This window comes from Buteo buteo, chromosome 5 (assembly GCF_964188355.1).
Source record: "Buteo buteo chromosome 5, bButBut1.hap1.1, whole genome shotgun sequence".
NCBI lineage: Eukaryota > Metazoa > Chordata > Aves > Accipitriformes > Accipitridae > Buteo > Buteo buteo.
In genome coordinates, this window is record NC_134175.1 from 253,004 (window position 1) to 280,290 (window position 27,287).

Sequence of the window (27,287 nt, forward strand, 5' to 3'; positions counted from 1 at the left end):
TCCACCATTTGCTTTTCTCCTTCATGAAAAGATGAGTGGATCATTTATCATCACTAGTCACCCAAACAGTTAACCCTGAACTTTTCACCTGTCCTTTAATACAGTCAACTCCAAGCTAAATTTTTTCCGTCATTAAGAGGGGACCAAAGATCATTTAAAATATTATTATACTTTCTACAAATACATCCCCATCTTAGAGCTTTAGCTACTAGAGAAAGTCTTTGGAGTTTTGGGGTCAGAGGAGCTGCAAGTATAAACTTTCATACAGCTCTGTTGAGGATGTGTGATTTTTCTCTGGTTGTCTAAAGCAGTCTAAATTTCCACAGACGGTCCCGACTCTGGGTGGCTCTAACAAGGATCCTGGAACTCCAGGAAATTCTAAACAGCGTTTTATATTTCAAATATGATGCCAAGTTCCTTTTTGCACTTGTCTCTACGGTTTTGGCAACTGACAGCCCCAAGGGGTGCCCGTACAAGTGTCTCCCGAAGGGCGATTAAATTAATTCTTTTGTCCACGAGGTGGATGGTTTGGTAATGTTATAATTCACAACGCTCTAATTCCTTCTTTCAAATTTAAAAAAAAATAATTGCCTTTTAAATCCATCCCATTTAATTTGCTAAAATGATTCTCATTGTTCTGCATCTTTTCTCAAGTTTTGGTTAAATTCAATGTCAATATTCTTCACGGAACTAGATTTTCATCTGACTTTGGAATCGGAAGGCAGCCTGTTACTGAGGTTCAATTTTGTGTCTTTACCAAACTTTGAATCAATTACAAAACTAGATATTTTTTTTTTTTAATCCAAATTACAAAAACGGTTAACATCAAGATTAATAGCTCAAACAATAATTGTTTCATTTTGTTTATCTCATGTTTAGAACCCCTCAAAAAAACCCACATAAACCCTATACACACACAAAAAGATTACTGCCCTCGACAATATTCCTAATAGCAACCCCAACCGTATAAACTTTACACAACTGTTTTCCCAAATAGATAACGTGAAACTTACTTATAGATTTTCAGGTTTAAAGGGCCAGTTTCTTTAGACTTCCAATTTCTTGTTGGTGCTTTCTTTATTCTTGAATAATGAAGCCAAGGTTCTTCTCCCAGACCTTTACTGCTATAAGGGTTGTTAAAATGACTCGATACGGTCCTTTCCACTTCTCCGTGATTTTATATATATTCAATCTAATCTCCCGGTCGGAAGGGATGCGCTGCTAAGTCCAATTCTAAGGGTCCAGCTGTGGAGACATACTGACAAAGTTCCTGAAAAGAATTGCTTAAAGAAATCATAACACCTTTTAAAAACCTATCTCCAAAGGCATTCAAGATACTCAGAACGTAGGACTCTTGATATGGTCTTTCATACAATATTTCATAGTGACTTCAATTTGCTTTCTCTTCTGGCTATACTCTGATTCTTAATAGAGCCATGGGTAATGCTCTAACCCATGTGAGAGGTTTCCTGACAAATTTTACTCGACTGTTGCTTAAGGGTATAGTTCATTCTCTCTCTCTCTCTTTTTTTTTTTCCCCCCCACTTGCTTGTGGTCTATGTGGGGTGTGATAGTCTCAATCTATAGATAATACTTTGCTCAACTTGTCTCCTAATCTTTGCTATAAAATGAGGGCCATTGTCAGATGACATTCTTACAGGCACCCCACATTTTGGTATTATCTCTTTGAGCAAGACTTTGACTACTTCCCTTGCTTTCTCGGTGCGACAAGGGAAAGCCTCGGGCCACCCAGTAAAGATATCAACTAAAACTAGGATAGATCCTTCTTTTCAAGGCAATTCTATAAAATCAATTTGCTAATATTCTCCTAAAAAAATTTCCTTCTTTAATAATCCCAAAGATGATCGTATTACTGATTCGGGGATAATTTTATATATAAATTTCACATCCGCTTATAATTGTTTAAGCAATCTTTGTCGTATTTCGCTTTCTGTTCCCCAGTATACTTTGTGATGTTCAGCTCGGGCAACTTCTCTTATTATTGTGGGTGGGACTCTTATTTGACCTGTCGGTGTTACAGCCTATCCTGTTTCATTTTGTTAGCCTGCCATCTAATAATTAATTCTTCATCTTTTTCATTATACATTGGAGTTTCTTTAGGCAACTTTATACTTTTCTCTGGAACTAGTGCTAGGATGCCTTTTTCTGCAGCCTCTTTAGCAGCTTTATCAGCCAGTCGGTTACCTGCGTTCGGACCGGTCTTACCTAACTGATGTGCTTTACAGTGCATTATCGTGACTGCTGTTGGTTTTTGAATGGTTTCTAACAATTTCAGTATTTGTTCTGCGTGCTGAATGGTGGTTCCTTGCGCAGGTAACAGTCCTCTTTCTCTCCGTATCGCTCCATGTGCGCGTACTGCTCCAAAAGCATACTTTGAGTCTGTCCAAGTGTTGACTCGCTTTCCTTGACTTAGTTCCAGAGCTCGAATAAGAGCTATCAATTCAGCCTTTTGGGCAGATATCGTCGAAGGCAAAGTTGGCAACGCAATTACCTCCTCAGTAGTTATTGTCTATCTTGATAAACGTTTTCCTTCACAGATGGAACCGCTTCCGTCGGCATATAGTTCCCAATCCGTTTCTTCTAGCGGCACATCTCAGAGATCCAGTCGGCTGGAGTAAACTCTTTCGATTGTCTGCAAGCAGTCACGTTCCAGTTCTCCTTTAACTTGATCAGTTGTGGAAAACGCAACAGGGTTAACGGTGGTAGTAGTTTTTAGGTAAACATCATCTTGTTCCAGCAACACCACTTGGTATTTCAGCATCCTGCTAGGGGATAACCAATGCCCCCCTTTCTGTTTTAGCACAACCGTTATCATATGGGAAACGTACAGTAATCCTTTGTCCTCAGGTTAAACTTACGAGCTTCCTGGATCAGTAGCACAGTTGCAGCGACGGCTCTCGGACGACCAGAGCATCCCAGACTCACATTACCTAATCGCTTCGAGAAGTAGGCCACAGCTCGCCCACTTGGCCCTAAATATTGGGCCAGGATACCCAGAGCTATACCTCTTCTTTCACAAGCAAAAAGTTCAAGTGTCTTTGTGAGATCTGGCAGGCCTAGGGCTGGCACCCCTATTACAGCCTGTTTCAATTCTTGGAAAGTAGCTTTCTGGGCATCGGTCCAATCCATTGTTTGAGGTTTTGAGCTGCTCCTATAAAGGTCAGGCCAGCAAGCCACAATTTATCATCTACAGGTGACACCACTCGACCATTCCCGGAAATGCTCGTCATTAATTTTTTTCGTCTTAGGTTCGGGGAGACGACAAATTGCCTCTTTTCTCTCAGTTCCCAATTGTCTCTGCCCTTTTAGGATTTTAAAACTCATTTACATAAGTTTCTTCTTTCTGGGTTATTTGGTTTTTTTCTTTTGACGCTCGATATCCACTGATTCCCCAAAAGTTCAAAAAGTTAATAGTTAACTTTGTGCATTGTTCTTCCGTCTCGGCTACAATTAACAGATCATCCATATATTCCGGCAAGATTTCTTGATTACTTTCTTTCTTCCAAATCTCTAAGTCTCGTGCCAATTGATTTCCAAAAACGGTAAGACTATTCTTAAAGCCTTGAGGCAAGACTGTCGACGTATATTGTGTTTTTCTCCCAGTCTCAGGATTTTCCCATTCCAAAGCAAAAACCTCTTGACTATTGGGATCCAAGGGAATACGGAAAAAGGCATCTTTTCGGTCTAACACTGTGAACCATTCTTGTTTCTCCGTTAGGGTCGTTAACAAAGTATAAGGATTTGCTACTACCGGATGAATATCTTGTACTATTTGATTTATTGCTCTGAGGAGGTCTTGAACTAATCTATCATCTTTTTCATTAGCCTTTTAACAGGCAAGATCGGGGTGTTATATCTGGATTCACATTCTATTAACAATTTGTATCTTAAAAATTTTTGTATTACCATTACTAACCCTTTCTGACTTTCCGGTTTTAGGGGGTATTGTTTAATTCTTACCGGATTCCATCCTGGCTTTAAATCAACTCTCACGGGTTCTGCTTTTCGGATTTACCAGGAACTTCCCAGTCCAGACGATTGGAATTACAGCATTAGACTTTGACTGGTATAATCTTCTGCTGTCGGTAACCATCCTGTTAACAACAAAGCCACTGCTTCGATACGTTTAGTTTCTGGAATTAAAATTTTAATCTCTCCATTTTTAAATTTAATTTCTGCCTCTAAGTTCTCAAATAGATCTCTCCTTAACAGGAGTTTAGGAGAATTTGGCACATACAAAAACTGCTGAGTGACCCGTTGCTTTCCTAATTTCATTGTTAAAGACTTAAAGAAGGGTCTAGTTTCTCGTTCACCTGTTGCACCGACACCACCAATTTCTTCAAAACTTAACTCTCCCTCTAAGGTATTTAAAGCTGAAAAGGTGACTCTAGTGTCAATGCAAATTCAATTTTCTGTTCTCCCAGTTTAGCTGTAACCAGAGGTTCTGCTGGGAGACTCCCTTCCGGTCCCCGTCAGATACGTTCACTTAAAAAGAACAAATCTACATGTGGCACTTTATTCCAGTTACTCTCTCTCCTACAAAACGACAGTAATCGCAATATAGTATTGTAACTCAAAGTTCTGTTCGTTTACCATTTTTCCTGCAACTCACCCCAACGTGCCAATAAACATCCCGACGCTGATGTTTTTGGTATCTTTTCATCAGCAGTTCCATTTCCTGCACTCTTATTCTTAAACAATTTTGCTAATGCCATTATACTTCTATACATTCAAATACCAACTACCAAACAAATGCAAATGACAATCGTCCCAAATAATACACAAAGTCCAACCCAGCAATAGCTTTCGCTTATGACTTACGGGCAGACGCCTAGGCTTCCACTGCAGACGGGGACCCTCCAAGCCCCAACCCTGCGAAGCTTTCGCCACGCCTCACAGGCAGGCTTTCCAAACAAATTCCAAAGCAGCGGCGCCTCACCTTTTTTCCAGGGAACGCTGCGAGGAGCTTTGCGAGTCGAGGGTGACGGTTCTCCCCGACAATACCTCGGTGCCGGCCGGAGTTCGATCGACACTCGATCTCGTCCAGTCTCACTCGCAAGGTCCCATCTGGGTCGCCAAAACCGTTACCAAAATCCAGAATAAAACTCCTTAACACCAACGTGAAGTTAAGAAGCGGGCACTTTGTTTATCGCAGCGCTGGGGACACGGGGGATCGCTCCTCCAAAGGCGTGCCCCACTTAGTATCAAAATCCACCAGTTTTCACAGACTTTTTCTGTCAGGTCATTGTTACCTAAGCTCCTTCTGTAAAAATGCATACTATGCTCGTTCTTAAATTTAACCTTTATAATGATCGGTCCTTTGATTATATAACCTTATCAATATTCTTATTTAAAAACAATCATTGGTCAGTTACACTTAGCTCTGCTGACTGGCATCTTCGATACTCAAATCGAGATGGGAAGGGTAAGGGGGTTTCCAAGCAGCAAACTGGTGTCCACGACAGTTTCCTTGGTTTCCTGAAACAGAACGTAGAAAAGCCAGTAACTTCCTGGTGAGGTTTCTAGGGTTAGCTCTTTCAAACTTTAACAATGTTAAGGTTCCTAGAGTCACGCGTAACACAGTTCCTAAAGTTTCTATGGCTACGTTTCAAACTTGACAATCCTATACGTTATGCTTCACAATTTTACTTCTTAATCAAACCTAACTCTTCTATGTGATTAAATTTTGATTTCTTTACCAGAATACTTGCAACAGCCGGAGCCCAGCAGGAACAGGGGGGGCACGGCCCGACCCCCCCAGCGCCTCACCTCCTCCTCCTCCCCTGGGCTCCCTCACGGCCCCTCGCCCCGTGCAGAGGGAGCGCAAACGCAGCCCGGAGGGCAAAGAGGACGGACGGCCAGCGTTTATTCAGTCAGTCGCGTGCCCATCGAGTCCCGCCAGCGAGTCTGCTCCGGGGCTCGGGGCGCCCCCCGGCGCTCCCCCTGCCCCTCAGACACCTCTGATAGCCTATTTCCATACATTCTGTATGGCACGTCTAAATATTGGTATGGTTTTAATATTTTGTACCAGCTGTGGAAACTGGTTTGCTGCTAGGTGACTGCAAAAGTGAGATTTGGTAAATAATTATTAGAAATCTTATACTAACACTACCATTGAAACAATAGACAAAAGTATAGCCAAGCAATCGACTAGCAGAGGTAGGTACTCCTAAGTTTTGCAGTTCTTTGCTCTTACGACTAGATGTTCCTGGACGCTAGATGAGAACAATGCTGAAACTGACCACACGTGATTGAAACTGCGTTAAGCTTCAAGATCAAAGAACAAGGACAAGAATAAAGACTTCGAGGACAGCCAGCAAGAACTTCAAATGGGTCGGTGGTCGCAAAAGCAGCCCTTCGACTCAAATGGATCCTTCATTGCGCGTGATCGGATGTAGGCAGTACTATGATAATCGGTTGCCATCGTTTTTACGTATATGTATTCTAATCTGATTAACATGCAATTACTTATTCTATATAACCTGTTTGTGCTAAAGCGGTGGCATGCACGCTAGGTGGAACTATCCCCCGTGCATCCAGCGCTGCAATGAAGAATGCCTGCTTTCTAAAACTCCAAAACGAGTCTTAGGGAGTTTCTTCGACCGGCTTTTCAGTATCAGAGGTACAAGGGAGGAAGGAAAAAGAAACAAAAGAAAAAAGAAAAAAAACAGGCAGCGGTGTGGGAAAGAGAGGGGACCAGGGGAGGGGCAGGGAGGGACCAGAACGCAGAAGAGGGGAGTCAGGGCCCCGAGGGCCCGGGGCTCACCACAGCTCTTGTTCTTGGCGCTGCCAGGAGAATTTGCCAGTTCAGACGCTTCTTTCCGCTCCTCTCCCGCTCCCCTCCTCTTCTGTAACTCCGGCGCCACGGCCGTCCTCCCCCTAGGAGAACACGCGCCTCGTAGGTCTTGCAAGACGAGGCTTCCCAGGCACGGAGCCTCGCTCGCTCGCTCGCACACTACGTGGCCGTACCGCGCCGTCGGTGCTGCATACGGACCCTGCGGACTACAAAGAGGGATCCTTCCACACGCGGAGAGGCAGGCTCTCTCTTGCCTGCAGCGGGAGGCAGCTGCCGGCCGGCCGGCCTTCCATTTCTTCTTCTCTACCTTTCTGTGGCCTCTCCAGCTTCAGCCGCAGCAGCTCCTGCCCGCAGCCGGTAAGCGCCCCGCCTGTCCCCTCGTGCTCCCGCGCCGCGAGGAGAGGGAGGCCGGGCAGAGACAGCGCGTGCCAGCTTTCCTTGCCGGCGGCGTTTCCTTACCGGGAGGAAGCAACGAGCGCGGCGGCACCTCCCGCCGGTGCCGCATTGCCGTTACCGTCGGACGGCACGTGCAGGACCGGGGCAGCCCCGCGCACTCGCAGCCTCCGGGCTGCAGTACCGAACATTGGTCGCGGGGTGGCAGCGGCGAGCGCTTGGCACAACGCGCCAGCGCGCATGCGCGGCACCCCAGCTGCAGTACCGAACTCTGTTCAATAGGTGGCGGAAGAGAGCGCTGGAGAAACGCGCCGCTACCGCGCATGCGCGGCTCCCGAGCCGCTGTACCGCGTTTTGGTTGCCAGGCAACAGCAGGAGGGCGGCAAAGGCCGCCACCGCGCATGCGCGGCTCCCGAACGCCAGTGCGGCGTTTCGGTTGCCAGGCAACAGCACGAGCGCCGTAAACCGCGCAGCCGCGCATGCGCGGTGGCCGAGGCGTCGTGTCGCGCCTTGGTTGCCAGGCAACAGCGGCGAGCGCCGTAAAAGGCGCATCGCGCATGCGCGGTGCCGAGCTGCCGTAACGCGCTCTGGTTGCCGGGCAACGGCACGAGCGCCGTAAACCGCGTCGCCGCGCATGCGCGGTGGCCGAGGCGTCGTGTCGCGCTTTGGTTGCCAGGCAACAGCGGCGAGCGCCGTAAAAGGCGCACTGCGCATGCGCGGATGCCGAGCTGCCGTAAAGCGTCCCGGTCGCTGGGCAACACCAGGAGCGCCGCCGCGCATGCGCGGTTGCCGCCACGCCGTGTCGGAGCTCCGGCGACTCGGGGAGGCGCCCGTTGGCCGCGCCTGGGGGGCGCCCGCCTCCGTCCCCTCTTCCCTTCTATCGGCTCTCGGGGAACTGCCCAGCGCTGCCCTGGCCCGGCTCGCCTCCGGCGGACCGGGAGCCTGCCGTGGCGGCCGCTTCGCAGCTTCCCGTCCCGCCAGTCCCGGGCGGCCAGGAGGCATCCCCCGCCGGAGCGGATCGCTCGCCTCACCCGCGGTCCCGGCGCTCGCCCGCTGCCGCCGAGACCCGCGCCCTGCGCGCCGCCACGGTGCTCCCGGGCGCCGCGCATGCGCCCGCCCTCGACGGCGCGCCGGGGGGGGGGGGGGGGGGTGTCAGAGCCGGCGCGCCAACGCCGGGCTGCAGTACCACACTTTGCCCACAAGGCGGCAGCACCCGACGCGGCAGCGCTGCTGCGCACCTGTGCGGTGCCGGCGCTGCTGTTCCGCGCTTTGCCCGCTGAGCGCCCGCCCACACCGCGCACGGGGGGCGGCAGCGGCGTTTCCTTACCGGGAGGAAGCAACGAGCGCGGCGGCACTCTCCCCCCGTGCCGCACTGCCGTTACCGTTGGACCACGGGTGCCGTTACAGGGGCACCACCGCGCCTTTGCAGCCTCCGAGCTGTAGGACCCCATTTTGGTCGCCGGGCAGCAGCATCCCCACAACGATCCTCTTCGGAGCAGCGGCTGGATGAGGGATGACTGACAGCTCAGCCCAGCAGAGACCAGACACAGGCGGCAACTACTTACTGGGGGCACAGGGCTTACGTTGCCCTGCCCTTTCCCCACTCGCAGCCCAGGCAGTCATCTTCATCGCCTCCGTTCCAAAAAGCACCCGAGGGCCTGGAGCGTTTACAGCAGTCAAGTGCAAAGAACAGACCATTCGGGTGCTCGCTTCTGTCCCTGCCCCCCCACCCCATTATCTAGAGAGGAGAAGCAGCACAGGGAGCCTGCAAACGGCAGGGGGGAGGGGGGGTGGTCCCCTGGACCAAGCCCCCAGGGACTGCTGTAGCCCTCTGCATGTGGCATCAGGGTTGCGGGAGTGACAGCAGCCAGTCAACAGATGCTGGCGACAGATTTTAAAAACAAAAACATAACGCCTGGTGCAGCTGACAGCCTGAAGGCAGGCCACAAGAGACCCAAAGCTGCTCTGTGCCAGAGGGGCAGCTCTGTTCAGCAGGGAACGCCGCGCACCAGATGCCAGCGGCCCACCTGCAAGCGAGCGATACCCTGGCGACCCTGGGGCTCAGTTGGGGTGGGCGCACCTTTCCTCACCTCCGTGCTGTCAGAACTCTGCTCTCCCAATCCTGCGCGCACACAAGGCTTCTTGTGCGGGGCTTGTCTCTTATCAAAGAGACGCTGCACGGTGTTACTTACCGCCCCGCCCTCCGGCGTGCAAAGGAATCAGCCGTGAAGCAGGGATAGCAAAGAGGCCTGTCGGGATAGTAGTAGTCCTCAGCAGATGACCGCAGAGCCCTCGAGGTTCCATCTTTGCTCCCTACAGGAGCGTGGCTCCGCACTCCTTGCCGCTCCCGCCAGCAAGCGACACAATTGCCCTTTGCCGCCTGCAACACGCAGTACCTGCACGGCCCCAGTACTGCCGCTTACAGAGCGAGAGGCGCTCGCTATAAAGCGGCAATGAAGAACAAGGACGGCCCGTCAAGATGGCAGGACGAACATAGAGAGCCTCCAGCATTAGCCAGGCGGGGCTTGCAACTCACCTCGTGTCGTGGTTTAACGCCAGCCAGCAACAAAGCCCCACGCGACCGCTCACTCGCTCCCCCGCCCCCAGTGGGACAGGGAGACAATCGGAAGGGCGAAAGTGAGAAAACTCGTGGCTTGAAACGAAAACAGTCTAATCATTAAAAAGAAACAACAACAACAACAACTTGCAAGGAAAAGAAGAAGGAAAAATGACAGAGAATGGGGTGCAGGCAGCATGCCAGGGGTCTGGAGCCTGATGGATGATGCGGGGGGTGGGGGGTGGTGGTGGTGGTGGTGTGGATTATGGAAGAGGGAAAGGAAGCGGGGGGGGACGACAGGGGGGACGGGACAGGAGACAGAAGAGCAGGGCATGCGGGGGGGAAACAACTCGCGTGGGTTAAAAACTCGCATGGGTGAAGGGGGCGGGCTGGAGCAGCAGGGGGCATATGGGGGAGAAACACACACGGGGGGGGGGGGGGGGGGGGGGGGTAGGTGAGGGTACAGAGGTGCATGGGGGGACACGGGTAGGGATGACCTACCCCAGGGAGTCCACCCAGGATGATCCACAGCAGGTAACTCGCCTGGGATAACCCGCAACAGAGCATCCACACCAGATAATCCACACTGGGAGGACCCCCAGCAACACCCCTCAAACTGCCTGTGCTTCACCCCCAATCTTCCCCAAACTGGGGAGTTTTCTGCTTTTTCAAAATACTCAGTTTGGGGTGTGTTTCAGTGCTTTTCCACAACATAAAAAGGGGTGATCTTTTGGTTGTGGTTTTGTGCATGAAAATGGGGTGGGTTTTTTGCTTTCCAGCTGCACAAATCCAGGCGGATTTGGCTTTCCCAGGAGTCCCAAATTTGTTTGGTTTTTTCCGTTGCAGACCCAGAACCAGGGGGTTTGGGGTTGTCCTGGTTTCGGCTGGAATAAAGTTCATTTTCTTCTGACTAGCTGGTACAGGGCCATTTTGGATTTAGAATGAGAACAATGTTGACAACACACCGATGCTGTAGTTGTTGCTAAGCAGCGTTTAGACTAAGTCAGGGACCTTCCAGCTTCTCATACCGCCCTGCCAGCAGAGGCTGGGGGTGCACAAGAAGAGTCGCTGAGCTAAAGGAGGATGCCAGGTAAACAGGTCAGCTCGAAATACACCACCACCTTTAAAAGTTAAGAGCGATTTGAACACTTAAAATCAGCACTTAGGCTAATCGATACCATTTTGAACACCTTCTTAGCATACAAGTAAACACTCTCGCCGGTGTTGGAAAACGTCTCCTCCCTTCCTTACAGCACTGCTGCAGGGAGATAACCCCGGGAGGCTGCGGGACGAGGTCGTACACAATCAGAATCTACGCTTACGGATCCACCGCAACAGCTACAGCCCTTGCGCTGCTGCTGCTGCTGCTGCTTTGCATCTTGCTTGTTTGGTGAATAAAGCTGAAAGCGAAGTGGAAAACTTCAAAGAGCAAAATGAAAAATAAAGAACAAATCTCAATCATTCACTTTACACTAAAAAGGTGTGCCCATGTTTATATACATCCAATAAAAATACTTATACTATAAAAGTATTTGATTTTCCTTTTCCATTACCTTAGCTTGCACAGCTCTGAATTCATACCATTAAATTATCTCTCTCCAAAGTACACAGTTATAACGGGACTAGGGGTTTTTGTGCGTGTTGCATAACGCGGAGGGACACCTGGTCAGCTGAGCTGCCCAAGAGAGGTGTACTGAACTGCCAGGGAAACGCACCATTGAAAGCCAGACAGAAAGAAAGTACTTCAGAGTACTCCGTCAAAACATCAGGAAAAAAACCCCATAACATTCAGTTGCCTCTCTTTTTAAATGTTTAGACAAATACCTAACTGCTTACATACACCTAACAAATCATATACTACAGCTATCTGGCAGTTACAGTTTAAACAATGCAAGTCAATTTGTAAAATCCCCAGCGCTGCAATACCTCAGACTACCAAAAAGGACTGGCAGATTTCCTAATGCTTTTGGCAGTACTGAAGCATGCAGAGCAACACTTTTTCATGTTATCTCGACCGTTACAACTGAGAAACCAAAGACCAGTGATGCCATCAACTTTAGGAAGATGGGCCGTGCTTGGGTCTTTGGAAGGAAATTGACGTTTGTTTTTTTTTTTCTCTCTTTTTTTAAAGAGAGTGAAAAGTCTCATTACTGATGACTTCTACTGTCAAGTTGATCACCTCTGAAGATCCACTCTGATGGGAAGTTCATAAAACAAAATTTCTTTGAGAGAGAAAGACTTCCATTTTGGAAAATCTCTTTCCAACTGAATTCAAAATTACACACTGTAGGTGAAAGGAAAAAATACATTACTGAAGCAGTAACTCATCAAAACCACCTCAGGACTCACTGTCACTAGTTACAAGGCTGCTAATGCTTCCTGGGAAAGCCTGGAAAACACACAGATGCGACGCCCATTTGTCCTGTTTTGTCCACGTCTCTTCTTTGACCTTGACTGCTTTTAGTACAGATGCTAATTATCTCCGTAACGTTTTTGAGCACTACTATAAGATATTTAAAAAAAAAAAAAAAATCATTGACTGTAAAAGCATAAAGGTTTTATCATGAAAACAAAGTCTGTTTCTTCTGAACAGCTGAACTCTTAAGAACAGTTTCTTCCCTCTTTTAGGACAAAATTAGTTCCACAGTATCATTTACTAGCAAGCACACAGAAACAGAAGATTATGCTTTCAGGAAGAGAAGATAAACTGAGGGAAGTAAACTTTGTATAGGTGTAACATGCTCCAGAACAGAACTTATTTTTAGTTTTTGTGTTAAAATATTTCATGTAAAAAAAAAAAGTAGAAGGAGAGTTGGCACACTCTCAACATTAAAGTCCGTACCGCAAGTACCTTTGGAAAAACGCAGACACACATCGTAGGCGTACCTTGTACTTGCAGGCCACTACGGAATCTTTCCGTCTGTTTTGTACCGTCACGGCAGAAGAAAGGGCAACCACGGCGAAACGGTGCCAGCTGACATCCAGCTGAGAGAAGAAAAAAAAAACATTAGCACAAAGCTGGGTAGGAATCCAAAGCTGCCTTTTTTTTTTTTTTGTGAAGGTTTGTGAAGACAGTACGACTGAGCGGAGGAAAAACTATTTTTGCGTCATCTTCGGTACAGTTGTTGACACGGGCCACTAGAGCTTTTGCATTTTTCAGACGACTGTGCCTTTTTTTTTTTTTTTTCCCTTTCTTTTTTGACTCACTGGCAACTTTACTTTCACTAGAACTCACTTTCCTAGATACACGCAGGTGACAGACATAGAGACCTACCTACATTTTCTCAAGCCTTAGTATAGCCGAGGCTTCATCACCCTATACGTCCCAAGTTGAGTATTTTTGCTAAAGAGCACAGCAACACATCTGTCCTTGTGAACTGCCTCGTTGCAAAAAAGGAATCATTTTTTCCAGGCCGTTGCTCCAAAGGGGCAAGATCTTTTAAAACCGCAGTTGTGCCACCAAACCCGCTCAGGGTCCCTCCTAGCTTTTGACCGCCCTGAGATTTAACAGGCACACGCTCCATTCCATCTTCCAACAGCAAAAATACGTTAACGCTCTCGGACCCAGAGCGCAACCCTACGGATGTCCACGCACACACCCTGCCGTTTTGATGAGGAGCCACCCAGCATCCCTGCGAGCACAGCTGCACGCGCCAGATCGGTTTCCCCTACGCCGCGAGTTACCGGTTCCGGTGAACGTAGTTTCTGACGCTTTAAACCGAAAACCGTATCTCGACGCTTCGCCACAGTAGAAACGACCCATCGCCAGAACGCTACAAAAACGCAGTAACACCAATTGCAAACCCACAGCAGCAACAGCTCCAGAAATATTTAGACCAGGAACAAGGGAGAAAAACAAAACAGCTTCATCTCACGCACAGGGGAGCGGCAGGCAGAGAAAAGGGTCGGCATTCTGAGCCCTTACAGAAAACGGGCATTCTCCTTCCGTTCCTCAGCCCGTCCGTTAAGGTCTAAATACTGCAACACCACTACGGCAACGTCGAGAGCAGGGAACAGCAGCCCTGCCGCCGGACTTGCCACTGACCCACGCTATTTACGTAGCGGGACGTGTACGCAGAGGGACACGTTTTGCCACACGCAGCCCTGAACTTCCTGAAAATTTACGTTTACCAAAAAAAGCCATTTGGAACATATTGCCAAACAACATTCGGCAAGAAAGCTTTGATGCGTTTGACACACGCAAGTTTTTGGTCACTTGCTATTTGCTTCCTGTTGCTGCTGCTGTTCTTCCTTCAGAAATTCTACTCGTCGCCCAGTTATTCACTACTGGTTCAAGCATTTGCCTTCCTGGTATTACCAGCACATTCACAGAGGCAAATAACTTACTTGCTCTTCTACAATTATCCAAACGACAATTACAGCCATGAAAGAGAAGGAGAGGTCAGGCAGCAGAAGAGCTCTGCAGGCTGGCACCAGTCAATATTGCACTCTCTAAAAAACAAACAACAACAAAACAAAACCGTGACCCTGTATCCTTCTTTTTTTTTTTTTTTTTTTTTCTTCTTTCAGAGCTCATCCCTGCCTCAGCATTTTGTCTTGTCAGAGCATGAAGCGCAGGTGATCCGTACCCTGACGACTTTTGCGTGTGATGAATGCCTGTTCAGAAATAGTCCAGATCTGCAGGACTGGTGTCATTTCTATGGTTTTAATCATCATAACTCACATTTTATTTACTCACGCATTTGTGAGGAAACTAATTAACTTTCAGACACTGCCTCTCCTTTTTTTGAGGGGTGGGGGTGGAAATGTGTTAGAGACTGAAAAACATTACGATTCAGAGCTCCCAACCACGAGGGAGTGGTGGAGAAATCAATGAAAGCAAAGACCAACAGCAGCAACATCAACTGAAAGTTGGCTTTCATTCCGATCACGTACTTAAGCGACTCTCCTTGCAAGGCTGTGCCTCGGTCCTAGGAATGACTAGTCCCTTTTTGGAAGGACAAACTTTTTCACTTAAAAGTCCTAGACTGAAGACTCCGCTGAACGGAATGGGGATTGTGCCACGGGACAACATGCCATCAACACTCTTAATGGGGAAGGGAAAAAAAAAAAAAAACCAAATAAAAATCAAGTACCAGTTCCCATCATGTTTCACTCATTACATTTCTACTGGCATCTAGGTGCTCAAAAACGAACTACAGGGACACCACATATTCCTAAAAATTCAGTTATACATAAAAAAGTAAAAGGGTATTTCCAACTTGCCCATAAAATCAGTATGAACAGAGAGAAGAGAAACACTCGACCCCCTAAAGAAGCTAACAGGCAGCTCTGAATTTACCAGACAGGAAATTTCATTCTTTCACCTGAAACAAAAACACATCACGGGACCAGTTCAGGATCTGTTAACAGCAATTTTTCCATCAGCTTTTCGGCACTAGCAGCAAATTTGCCTTCTCTGTGGGTTTAACGTGGAGCATCTGTAGTGCCCTCGAACTCGCAAGTGTTTCTCTCCGCTCCCCCAGCCCGATACGTGCGATTACCTGAGCAGCAAGCGGAATTAACCAGGCAGGATTTTCTTCGTGTGACGCGGAAGGTGACGCTGGGAGAAGAGGAGACAAAGAAATGAACCTGCTTGTCACACCCAGCCAACGGTGAAAAGACAGGGGAGGATTCTGCCGGAAGGGCTCTGCACCCCAGGAGCTCCCGCCAGCCGGTTTCTCTCCCCTTTGCCCGGTACCGAGGGGACGACGACACCTCGCCCGCGCCCCCTCGCAGGGGAGGCTGCCCCGGGAGAGCCGGGGGACCCCCACCTCGCTTCTGCCCGTGGGAATGGACCGGGAGAGACCCTCCACGCAGAGACAGGAGCGTGGCGTGGATTGCATGCCCGAGGGAAGAGGCCGGGCTCCCTGCTGGCAGAAGGACAACTCACCTCCCTGCTGCTCGGAGCTGCTTGCTGCGGACAGCCCTGCCTGCGCCCGGCCGCTCTTCCGCCGTGCTGGGAGCGCAGTCCGGCCGACGGACGCTCCAGTGGAAAGACGCTCCAGCTAATCGCGCCCCCTGCTCGGTTACAGCCGCAGGTACTTTCGCCTCTGGCTAATGCACGCTCCAGACAGCGGACACCCCGCCTCGTTCCAGCTCCCGCTTGCTACAGTTCTGGCTCCTTGAAGCCCCAGCTCCGCACTGAAGCTCCGCCTGATTTCAGCTGCTTCTCCTCACAAGCTCCAGCTACGTGCAACGGTCTGGGCTTTCCATAAGGTTGCATATCAACTGCTGTCAGAACTGGAGCATTAGGATTAAACAGCAGAGTTACACGCCAAGTAAATATTCGTTAAGTTTGGGCGATTAATTACTTAATAACTATTCTGAGCAGCGCAGAAAGAAGAGCTGGACTCAAAGAGGGCACGTGGGGTCTGAAAAGCGCCTTTCCCCCCCACAGACCATCGCAGATGTTGAGCTCGGCCGGCTGCGTGCCGGCCTCCCGAACTTCGGCGTCCGACACAACCAGACCCCCATCTACGGGGAGGGACCACGCACCCTGCCCGCCCGCCCCCCGCTTCCCCCCGCAGCCCCCAACACCCTCCCACCCGCCTGCAAAACCAGCCAAGCCGGCTCCCGCTTTTGGCCCCCACACCACCTGACTCGGGGCCCATTTGGGAGCCAAAAAACCCGGCTGCTGAGCCTGTTCTCAAGGCCCAAACACACAGGGCCGGACCTCTGTTTCTGGGCCCAAAGCCGCGCAGCTCGGTCTGTTTCCGAGCCCCCAAATCAGCCACGCGAGCCTGTTGTCAAGCCCCAGGAACAGAAAACTTGTTCTCCATTTCTGACCCTGCAGTGCCCACGGGCGACGCCGAGCGTAGCCACCCCACAGCCCTGCACCCCCGGGGCCCCACGCGCAGTTTCGGGGAGTGCTCGGGACCTGCAGAGGGCCCGGCCCCACGCCTCTGCAGGGCAGCCCCAGCACAGGCAGGGCGTCGCTTCTCGATTGCCGTTTCAGGCTTTATTTCCCCGCCATCACCGGCACGGCCAGGCCCCCCACCCCAAACCTCCCAGCCGAAGCACCCCCGCGGGTAGCCGGGCCCAGCCACCCAGAAAACAAGAAAACCAAAGAGGGGACAACAAGACAGACAACGTGGGGAAAGGCAAGGAGAAGGACACAGAAACAGAGAGAGCGCGGGAGGGATAGGGAGCAGGACAGAGAGATGGAGCAAGAAAGGAAAAAAGGACAGGAGGCAGAACCAAGGGAAAGAGACAAGGACGGGGAGCAGGACAAAGGGATGGAAGACGGAAAAAAATTAGCGACGGGCTGCAGGACAGAGATGAAGGGATTAAATAGACACAGGGAGCATGACAGAAGGACAGAGAGGAGACAGACAAAAGGGACAAAGAGCAGGCCAGCATCGGAGGGGAAAAAAACCAACTGCGATGGGCAGTGGGAGAGAGATACGGAAAAAAGAAAGCAGCGACAGCTAGCTGGACAGGGGGACACCGTTAGAAAGGGCGGGAGAGGGAACGGGGCAGAGAAAGACAGACAGAGAAGGTAGTGAAAGAAAGCAAGGCAGAGGGACAGCAAGGCGGGGCGGGGGGGAAGGGACAGGGGTCTGGACAGAGATGGAGAAATAAGCAGCAAGGACAGAGGAAAAGAGACAGAAAGAGGGACAGAGAACATGGCAGAGAAGGAAAAATCAGGACAGCGGCAGGACGGAGATCAAAAACTGGGACGGTCCTCAGGACAGAGAGGAATACGAATACGAGCAGGGAGCGGGACAAAGGGATACAGCGAGAAACGACCGGACAGGAAGCAAGACAGAGCGACAGACAAGAACGATGACAACGAGAGAGAGCGAGCGAGGAAGACAAAGACCGTGAGAAGCACGGGGCGGTGGGGAATTAGAAAGCGAGGTATCAGGAGCCCTGCAGAGAGAGGGAGGGTGAATAAAAAAGGGGCAGGAAGCAGCACAAAGGGTCACAGAGAGTAAGAGATGACCAGGAAGGAGGACGGGGCCAGTGAGATCCAGAATGACAAAAATAAACAGCAACAGCGAGCAAGACAAAGGGAGAGAGAGAGAAACAGAAAGTAGGAAGAAGAGAGATAGGAAGGCAGGGACACAGAGCAGCACGTACAGGCACAGAAAGGAAAAGAACGCCAGGGGAACAGGCCAGGGAAACTGGGGGCGGGGGGGGGGGAAGAGGCGGATGCAGATCAGGACAAGGAGATGGAAAAGGAAAAAACAGCGACTGGCTGCAGGACGGGGGGCGGGGGGGGGGAAGAGGGAGAGGGAGCAGGACAAGAACGCAGAGAGAAAAAGAAAGGGGGGCAGTCGAATGAGAGAGAGAAAGGGGGAGAAGGATAAGAGAATAGAAGAGAAGAGGTACAGAGAAGCAAAAAAAAAAAAAAAATCAAATCCAACCACAAACATCACCGCAGCACGGGAAAGAATGGGAAAAATTAAAAAAACAGGGACAGGGAACCAGACGATAGCGATGGAGAAAGGAAAAAAGTTGCGATGGACTACAGGGCAGAGTGGGAGGAATTAAAGAATCCGGACAGAAAGAGACGAAGAAAGACGTCCCAAAGATCCCGTCTCCGCAGGGAAGCCACAATTCCAACAGGCTCTCTCTCTCACCAGGATTTGGAGACAGCCAAGCGACGGAGCCGCACATCTCTCCGCATCGCTCCCCCGCCCCGCCCCGCCGCTCCCTCCCTCCCGCTCCGAACGGCCGCGACTCCGGAGCGCCCCCAGCCCGCGCTCCCCGGCGCCCCCCCCTTCCCCTTCCCCTTCTTCTTCCCCTTCCGCCCAGACCAGCCCTCCCAGCCCGCCGGTGCACGCACCCCACAGCCCCCGCCCTCCCGCCAGCGCGCCCGGGCTCGGCCCAGGGACCCCCGAAGACCCCTCCGAGGCAGCCCTCGCTGCCCGCTCCCCTCCGGGCGCACCGCAGCCGGCGGCACACCTCCCGACATCCGCGGCCTCCGCGGCGCCCCTGCCCCTCCGCGTCGGGCGGCCCCGACCCTCACCCGCTGTCGGCGAGAAGAAAGCAGGCTTCAGAGCAGGCTGCTCCCGGGAGCAGCGGGAGGAGAGAGGCCGCTCCGCCGGGGCCCGAACCGGGGCCGGCCCGTCCGTCCGTCCGTCCTCCCGCCCGGGGCTGCGCCGGCCGCCGCGCTTCCGGCGCCTCTTGCGTCATCGCGCTGCGCCGCAGAGAGGGCCCGGCCGCCGTCATGGTGCAGCTCGGTGAGTGAGTGCGCGCGGGCGCGGCCCGCCGGCCCCGGCCCCGGTCCCTCACCGCCTCGCGCTCTCTTCGCAGGCAGCCGCCTCCTGAAGAGCTACCGCGGCGGGCACGTCGTGATCCGCTTCGCTCTCGGAGGCTGCGCCAACCGGCCCTTCTTCCGCATCGTGGCAGCGCACAGCCGGCGCGCCCGCGACGGGAAGTACCTGGAGCAGCTGGGCTGCCTCGACCCGCTGCCCAACGCGCACGGCGAGAGGGTGGCCGGGCTCAACCTGGAGCGGCTGCGCCACTGGCTGGGCTGCGGCGCGCAGCTCTCCCGGCCCGCGGAGAAGCTCCTGGGTAGGCCCGGGGGGGGGGCGTCGGGGGCGGGGGGGGGCGCGGACGACTCGCCGCGGCTCACCGGCGGCATCTCCTTGCAGGTCTGGCGGGGTTCCTGCCGCTCCACCCCATGACGGTGACCGGTGCCGAGAGGCTGCGGCGGCGAGCGCAGGAGGCTGCCGCGGACGGCTCGCCCGGGCCTGGTGAGGCGCCCTGAGAGAGGCACCGGCCCGGCCCGAGGATGCGCCCTGCCCGGTCAGCGCACTTGTCCGCATTAAAGTGTCATTTGCACGCTCCACACTGTGCATGTGCTGCTCTCTCCGGACTCGGCTCCGAAAAGGTTACTACCGTTGCTGCCAGATTTGGTGCAGCAAATACAAATGACGATGTAGGTGCCGGACCATTCCAGGAGGCATATATGGCTTTTCCTAAAGGCACGTGATTACCTCTGGTGTATCGCTTTCCGCAGCAGTGGCGTGAGTACTGCCAGCTTCCGTTTGCCTGCTGCGCTCGTGAAGTGTTTTGACTCCTGGTGCCGATTTACTGTAACAGGGCTGGCCCATGGTCCAGGAGAGGCCTGGTGCAGAAAAATGCAAATGGGACTGCAGCTGCGTTTCTGTTTAGTTTGTCCAGAGAGGGTCTGGCCTACTTGTTCATTTACAAGCAGAAGGGAATGATTTCAGTCTCGGGTAAAGAGGGAGTGGGGTTTGCATGAAGTGAGGTGAGAGCCTTCATCACGTATTTGACCCTATCCTGAGAAGCAAGAAACCCATTGAAGTCCCTCTCCTACCTTAGATATGCTTCTTGCTTTTGGGGATTTCCTTTGGCACAACTCTTACACAACTCTACAAAGGTCATGCAAAGACAAGTTTTCACTTTTACATCCCAGTAAGGCTTGTAGTGTAACCTCCCCAATAGAGGAAGAATAGACAAAATGCTCTAAGAAAGGGGCTGGCTTGCTTTTAATAGAAGCACAATACTGAGCATGGGTGGTTTTATTTCTGCTTACAGGTGAAAGATCAGATGATTAAAAACTGATTCGTTGAAGTGGATGAGGCTGTGAAAGGTGGTGTTGCTTTTCTAATCGTCCCACCTTCTTCCATGTATTTGATATGTACAGAGTCACATTTTATATAAAATGGTGGCTGTACTCTGGTACAGGGTTTCTAGGAAGTTCCTCTAGCTTACTCTAGCTTTCCTTGCTTCAAAGGTAAAGTTTTGCATCTGCGCTGTTCTTCCAATGGTCATCTAAAGGTACCAGACAGCTCTCCCTTTCTGGAGCTTTCTGCTTCGAACACAAGAAGGTAGTTTGTAAGGTTTCTTTTGAGACAGTTTCGTGGAGGCCTGGCTTTTTTGCCTATTAAAAAAACCCCCAAACTACTTTGTTATTAAATAAAGCATCCCATAATCATACATGAGGCAGTAAAGCAGGTGCTTTCACATCCTTTTGAATACATAAGTGCTACAGGGGTGCTCTGTAATGCAATAGGGTGAGTGGCTATTAGCATCAGACACTACTGTTGCAAGACACAGTAAGAACACCAGGTAAATGAAGGAAGTAATAAGAGGAGAGTCTGGCCGTGCTGAGGTTGTGCTTTCCGCAGTGGCTCCTCTCACCTTTTCTCTTGCCCAGCCTATTGTCTTAAGTCCCCTGCTAAGGCACCTGCTACACTGACAAACAACATGCAACTGATTGGAGACTTACAGAAAACTGTGTGTTTCTCCTCACCTAACTCCTTCCTTGTCTGTGCAAGCGGTGGGCCTGTTTCTTTTTGTGGACCAAACAAGTAACTCAGGGTTCCTAAATTGCTGCACATGGATCAGAAGAATAATTTGTGCAACAATGCAGAGCCTCTAGGCCACAGTAAACCGAGCCTGCCACAGAAACAGTGGATTTTTCTGCGCAGATGCAGAGTACTGTGCACCAGTACAGGACAGCCCCAGCTTTAAAAAAGAAAAAAAAAAGCATACTAAGCTTATAAAGTGTAATTCTCAAATAGCTGCTCTGATGCTGTCAGTGGGTGAAGGCTGCGAACAAATTACAGAGCAATTCCAGTGTCTTGCAAATGGCGAGAGTGCAGTGCTGGAAAAAGGGTATGGCTGAGGCCTCTGGAGTTTGCTAGAGAAAACCAGTAGCAGTTAGCTATGACCGCTGAATGCAACTTTGGCTTTCAGCTGAACCTGCCTTTCAAGAGATTAGTTGATAGTTTTCTTCAGGGCCATGATGACCTGTTGCTTAAGGGGGCTGTACGTGGCAACGTAACGTACAGGGATCCAAGTTCAAGGGTGTATGTGTTGCGGTAGATGCTGCGCTACATACTTTCTCTAGAGCAAGGGCTAGGGCAAAAGGAGAAAGAATTTTCCTTTTCTTGGCAGGAAGCAGCTATTAAACTCATTCAGCTATATTGTCACCTTCTCCTATTTCCCCTGAAAGTTGTGTGGGCTAAACAAAACAGCTGCATACAAGGAGTGAGCATAAGCCAGAAGCAGAGTATCATCAGGCTGACGCACAGCAAAAACTAGGCTTGAAGAAAGCCACAAGTGAAGCTCGAATCTCTAGCATAGTAATTCTTCATAGCATTTGATAGCAATACGGTTAAATTCCTCATTGTTTAAGTAGCTCTCGTAAGCTTGGTTAGCACCGTACTCACACAAACCAAAATCTTCATTTCTGCTCTGACGCGGTGATTTCCTCTGCTGGCCGTTCTGTTGGCTATTGCAACAAAATTTGTTATCCTTTGTTCGAGAAAGCTATCGCTGGATCCTAGAAAAAGCAAAAACAAAACAAAACAAACAAAAAAAGCTTACATACAGCTTATATATGCAGCGAATACTGCATCATCCCCATTGTAGACTGCTCCTCAGTCTGCAGACTGCTACTCCATGCGTATTTCGCATTTGAATTAATCTGATAAACATTACTTCATTGCCTGCTTTCTTCCTGCTCCTGGAATACTTCTGTGTTCCATACATCAGGCAAGCTGATGAAGCAGTCTCCCCTTTACTTACTGTTAACTATTAGTGCTATTTGGGTATTGGACTATGCTGTTGCCTTTGAGACCTAAAGTAAAACTCCTTGGCTAGCACTGTGGGAGGGGGTTTTAGGCAGCAAGCTGCACACACCAAAAATTCTCATTATTCCATGCATTTACCATTTCTGCACAGGATATACAAGAGAGAGCGAGTGCACGTTGGCAAGGCTTTTAACATGAAGAACTCCTTGTACAGTGTAGAACGCTGTCTTCCCAGAACTTTCAAATCCGTTAGGCGACAGCATGGACAGCAATACCGAGGAATCTAAGGATTCTAGTAAAAGACCACTAGTCTGTCCTGGCGCTGCTGCCCTACAGCTTTTGCTGTTGTCTTGGGTGTTGCAGCCTGCAATTTGCCACCCTAAATGCAGGCCCACTTTCACTAGCACCGTCCCTTCCACTCACCCTGCTTACAGAAGTGGCAGCCTGGGGCAGAGGAACAGCAATGGAAAGTTGCTGCAGCCAAATGAATCGTTATGTCTTAACAACCAGAGGTATGGAAAATGTCAATTTAGATAAATTAAACAGATGCTGGAGATTTCCCTTGGCATTTCAGCTCCAGTAGTCATAGAATTCTCAAGATGTTTATTGTACTTAATGCAATCCATTGGGTGGTGTTATGGTAATGGCATCTAAAAGTCTCTCACTAAGGCTGTCATCCAGTCTGAGGAAGGGAGAACATACAGTAAGAAAGCCACCTTTCACCTGAAGACAAATTCTTTTTTTAATAAAATAAAGTGCATCTCCTGTAGAGTACCAGATGACTAACTACTTGTCAGTAGAAAATAAATTGTCTAGACTCTTTTCAAGCAGCTCCCAATATAGCTTTTCTTTTTATATATATATACAGTCATGCAATTTTATTTGATTCTTGAGAAGACTTATTTTCTTCATTCAAGGATACAGCAAACGTTCCAAACTCATTAGGTTGTCTTTTTTGAGAGACATGGCAGAGGTCAAGGGAACTGCAGGCACACGCTGAAATGGTTACAGCTAGCTTAATTACAAATGTGAGACAATTGATTAGGTGCTTTCTCTGTCCCTCTCCCCATTTTCCCTACTTATGTACATCTGTTATAAATACATTTATGAACATCCACAAATAATTGCCATCAAGCAACCTTTAATTATAAGGACTTAATCAAAATTAACCTTTAGGCACTGCTGAAGAGATTCAACTACAGCACAGCGTAAAATCACTTTCCTGCCTAAACTCATGCATCTTACTTCTAAACAGCAGCTTGCAGATTTAGAATATTTGAAGGGTTTGGATTCCAAAAGGTAAACATCACTTTGCAGCTCACAGTTCAACAGTGACCACATACAGTAATTTCTGTAAAACACAAAATGTATGACAAAGGAAGAGAATAAGCAAGTAAGCAGTGCCTCTTCTTTAAGTTAGTTTCTATGGATTTGGTGCAACTTCCAACTCTGCATGATGGTGGCAGGCTCTGTTTTTTTTCCAGACACCACCAGTATTGCTCAAAGCCCCAAATTAACATACATTGATGTTGACTTAAAAATACTATGTATGTAAACACTACATAAATACATATGCAAAACAAAGTCCATATCCTGTAAAATAGAAAATGTGATATATATTCTATTGGGCAATGCATACAGGCAATAGCAGTAGTTTTATAACTATATAAATATTTCAACAGGTTATTTACATAGGGAAGCAGAGACAAACATTACCATCAAATACATTGATTTCATAATTCTGTGAATCTTTTGAAGATCCTCGCTTGCAACAAAATGACCTGCAACTCCAGCTACCTAGGAAAGTAAAGTGCTCATGATCCATTTAGTGCAATAATGCTGGCTACAAAACTTAAGAGGAGAAAACATTTTAAGAACTAGTACCACATTAGCTAGTGGGACCAAACAAAACAAAAAAAAAAAAGAAAAATCATTTTTTAGTTTAAAAGTTTGATAAGGAAGAGAAATTAAGGTTACACAGCAGACCAACAAGAAAAGAAAAACTCTCCAAAGTCAAGTCTTTAGATTGTCAGAAATCGGGAGTGCCAAACGTACAGTTTCTCAGGCTATTTTGTTCCAGCTTCATCCTGAACATTCTTGGAGACAGCTGTCCCATAATCCAGGAAACGGCATGTCACAGATACTCCTGCAGATATGACACTACGTAAGCCCAAACAAAGAAAAGAAAGATGAACAGACTCACCAATCTGACAGTCCTTTACCTCTGAGTGCTTAACTTCAGCATTCCTCCATTTAAGTAAATACTGAGTAGCATGAAACTTGCTTCTCAAATAAAAAAAAGTAATACTCAGGGATGGATGATAAAAACAAGGGGTTCTTACAAGCTGTGCATTACGCTTTCAGCACTGGGGTATAGTAAGCCACAACAGCTAAAGATTGCACAAGTTATTTCATCTTGGCATCACAGATCAAGCACCAGAACAAACTTAGGTGAACAGTCAAGTACAACTCATTTAAAAGGAGTGACACTCCAGAGAAAACCCTTCTTCTGCACCCAAAGACAAGGTGAGCAAAAATAACCTCCAGAGGGATGCCATGCACAGCACACGTAAACACCAAAATGCCCCATCAGCCTTGGTAAACCTTGGCTGTCTACCCAAATACAGAGGGAGGCTGACAGTGATCCTAGAAAGTTTTATTTCTGTTTTCATCTTTGCTCTCAAGACTTAAAAGACTCACGGGCTTAACTGGAACTTACATGAGACCTCACACTTACCACTTTCCAAAATCAGAATATTTAAGAATTCTCACAGATAATGAAACCCAAAGCCCTTTTTTACTAGTTTCAGTGAGAGATGGAAGATGCAGCTCTAGCTGACAAGTACTTAATCACCAATCCCATGCAGATTTTAAAATGTCACAAGGTACAACTGAATGAAAGACAAGGATGATGTGCTACAGGCTTTCACATAAATTATTTTTCTTACATTCTCAACTTTGAGAGTAAGCTTCTACCCAAAGGAAGTTGACGCAAAAAGACCCTTCTCCCCAAAGGTAGCTTATGGACAACTGCCTGTCCTCCTGCTAAGTCATCACAAGCCCTTGTAGTCTTAGTTAAAAGTCTAACGTGGAAGCAAATATGCACATATTGGCAACCACCACCATGGACCACAGCCAGAACCTACAGAGCAGGGTTTGCAAGCCAGGCCACTGCGGTTTCACCCCACAGTGGCTTCTTGGAGCAGTTCTGCTGGCGGGAGCTCTGCGCACCCAGGAGCCTGGCTGTGGCACTTGACAGAGTAGTTAAGCCACCTGAGCAAGACCAGTCACTCTCTGCCTTTCCCAAGTTTTGAAAAGCACCCATCCAGAGCCAGGCCTACCACAGGCAGAGACTGGGACCCGCAGGTTGGTCCCGCCGCTCCCTGAGGCCTCACGGGAGTCACTACTGCCCTCGGCAACTGAGGTCCAGGCTGCTCCACCGGGCTGCGAGATGGGACCTTCTGCCCACGAAGCCGGCGGAGCACTGCAGCCCCAGCGCTCCGGCAGCGGCAGTGCCTGCAGGGGCATGTGCAGCCCCGCAGCTCGCTGCCACCAGAGAGATAGTGGTCGCCCTGCCCGGGCGCCAGGCTTCTGGGTCCCCTGCCTCAGGCCGGACAACGCCACTCGTCCCGCCAGGAACGACCGATGGCACCGCGGGGCAGCTGGAGGGAATGGCCCCGCGCTGGCACCACGGCTTCCTGTTGCTGTGGCCCTAGGGGCACAGATGGGCCTTTGCTGCCTCAGGGGAAGGATGAGCGGTGCCGGGTGCCGCCAACTCGCCCCTCGGCTCCCGCGGGCAGGGGAAAGCTCGGCGAAGCCAGTGCAGACCTTCTCGCCATTTGCCAGGCCCACTGCTGCCGTCCCGGGGGGGCACGAGCCCACCGTGCCGCGATGGGGAGGCCGAGGGCGATGCAATGAGGCAGCGGAGGCTGTGGCGGCTTCTCCCATTTATTCGTTCCGCGCGCGGGGCAAGAGCGGGCGCTGCTCCTCAGCGGGTGGCAGCTCCTCGGTGAGTGGCGACTCGTAGGTGACACAGAGGGAAGAGAAGAGACAGCCCAGGAAGGATACCAGGCTGGCGAAGTACATGGCGCCGCTGGCGCTGCCCACAGCCGCCGTCAGCGGCCCCATGGCCAGGGCCACGAGGATCTGTGCCAGGAAGTACTGGCAGCTCAGCAGGGAGATGTCAACGCCCATCCCACGCCGTGTGCCCTCCGCCTGCGAGCCTACGAACTGTAGGGGACACAGCGTAAGGGGGCGCAGCGGAAGCCCCTCTCCCCTCCCCAGCCTGGGGCTCACCTCGCAGCTCTGGTAGTAGTCGCAGAGCAGGGAGTACGGCAGCGTGCAGAGCGTGGCGAAGAGGATGCCGTAGGTAGCGCAGAGTGACAGCACTATGTAGACGTTTCTGGAGAGCGTGGCCAGCCCCGTGCCCAGCCCGAAGGCCAAATAGGCCACAAAGTACAGTGTCCGTGTGCTGAACCGCTCCTCCAGCTTCTCCAGTGCAGCTGCAAGACAATGGCATGGCATTCGGGGTGAACCGTGGCCCTCCCCAACGCTAGCCCATCATTCGACCCAAGGGGTGCACTTTCAGGCCCCACGGCCCAGCTTTTAGGCAGCCGCATCTCAGCAGCAACCGTTACACCTTTGACTAACTGGTGGCTCACACGTGAATGACAAGGACCCCCCTTCCAAACCCCACTGCCACAATGCAGCCTTGCTGCCCTACCTGTGTGGAGGACACAGCAGAGCTAAAGGCTGGCAGTGCCCCTGTCCCAGAGGGGTAAATGGGAATTGTTGGGGGAGGTGGGGGGTGGCAGGGGGAGGGCGGACGCGTGACACACACAAGGTGCTGGCATGGTGCATGATACCGGGGCGTTCTGCTGGGGGCACACAGGCACTAAGGGCTGCTGCGCCAGAACTGTGCCTACGGTGGCTGCGTGTATTTCTGGATTCAACGTACATTGAAAATGCCACTTGTGAAAGGAACTATATACTAACAGAGATG

General features: G+C 50.3%; 2 protein-coding genes and 1 long non-coding RNA gene across 28 annotated transcripts in view; 1 reads left to right on the forward strand and 2 right to left on the reverse strand.

Moving 5' to 3' along the window:
• Positions 1-10,205: 10,205 nt before the first annotated feature.
• Positions 10,206-18,883, reverse strand: LOC142030764 (uncharacterized). Of its 3 annotated transcripts, XR_012650279.1 has the most exons (6): positions 18,745-18,883; positions 15,661-16,010; positions 15,272-15,330; positions 14,115-14,219; positions 12,654-12,752; positions 10,206-12,270 (listed from the first exon to the last, which is right to left on the reverse strand). It is a non-coding gene; the product is annotated as an uncharacterized LOC142030764 (long non-coding RNA). The 3 variants fall into 3 exon arrangements; XR_012650280.1 differs by lacking the exon at positions 14,115-14,219 and having other exon boundaries at positions 10,206-12,051; XR_012650278.1 differs by lacking the exon at positions 14,115-14,219 and having other exon boundaries at positions 10,206-12,752.
• MRPS16 (mitochondrial ribosomal protein S16) lies at positions 18,817-20,228 on the forward strand. The gene is made up of 3 exons (XM_075027053.1): positions 18,817-18,958; positions 19,032-19,292; positions 19,373-20,228. The coding sequence occupies exons 1-3, from the start codon at positions 18,946-18,948 to the stop codon at positions 19,486-19,488; spliced, it is 390 nt and encodes a 129-aa protein (XP_074883154.1). The 5' UTR covers positions 18,817-18,945; the 3' UTR covers positions 19,489-20,228.
• Positions 20,229-20,245: 17 nt separating this feature from the next.
• Positions 20,246-27,287, reverse strand: part of SLC45A1 (solute carrier family 45 member 1) — a 78,538-nt gene continuing 71,496 nt past the window's right edge. For 17 of the 24 annotated variants that reach the window (XM_075027039.1, XM_075027041.1, XM_075027033.1 and 14 more), the window contains one exon: positions 26,220-26,787. In XM_075027039.1, coding sequence (XP_074883140.1) covers positions 26,234-26,787 — 554 coding nt within the window. In that variant the 3' untranslated portion in view covers positions 26,220-26,233. Of the gene's footprint in view, positions 22,036-22,708; positions 24,432-26,219; positions 26,788-27,287 lie in introns of those variants that run through there. The other 7 variants (XM_075027049.1, XM_075027047.1, XM_075027045.1 and 4 more) reach the window with 5 other exon arrangements.

What these genes read in the sequence shown, in the direction of transcription:
- MRPS16 (XM_075027053.1), top strand. An exon ending in GCCCGCGGAGAAGCTCCTGG is followed by an intron (nt 19,293 to 19,372) that starts GTAGGCCCGGGG and finishes ATCTCCTTGCAG; the next exon opens with GTCTGGCGGGGTTCCTGCCG.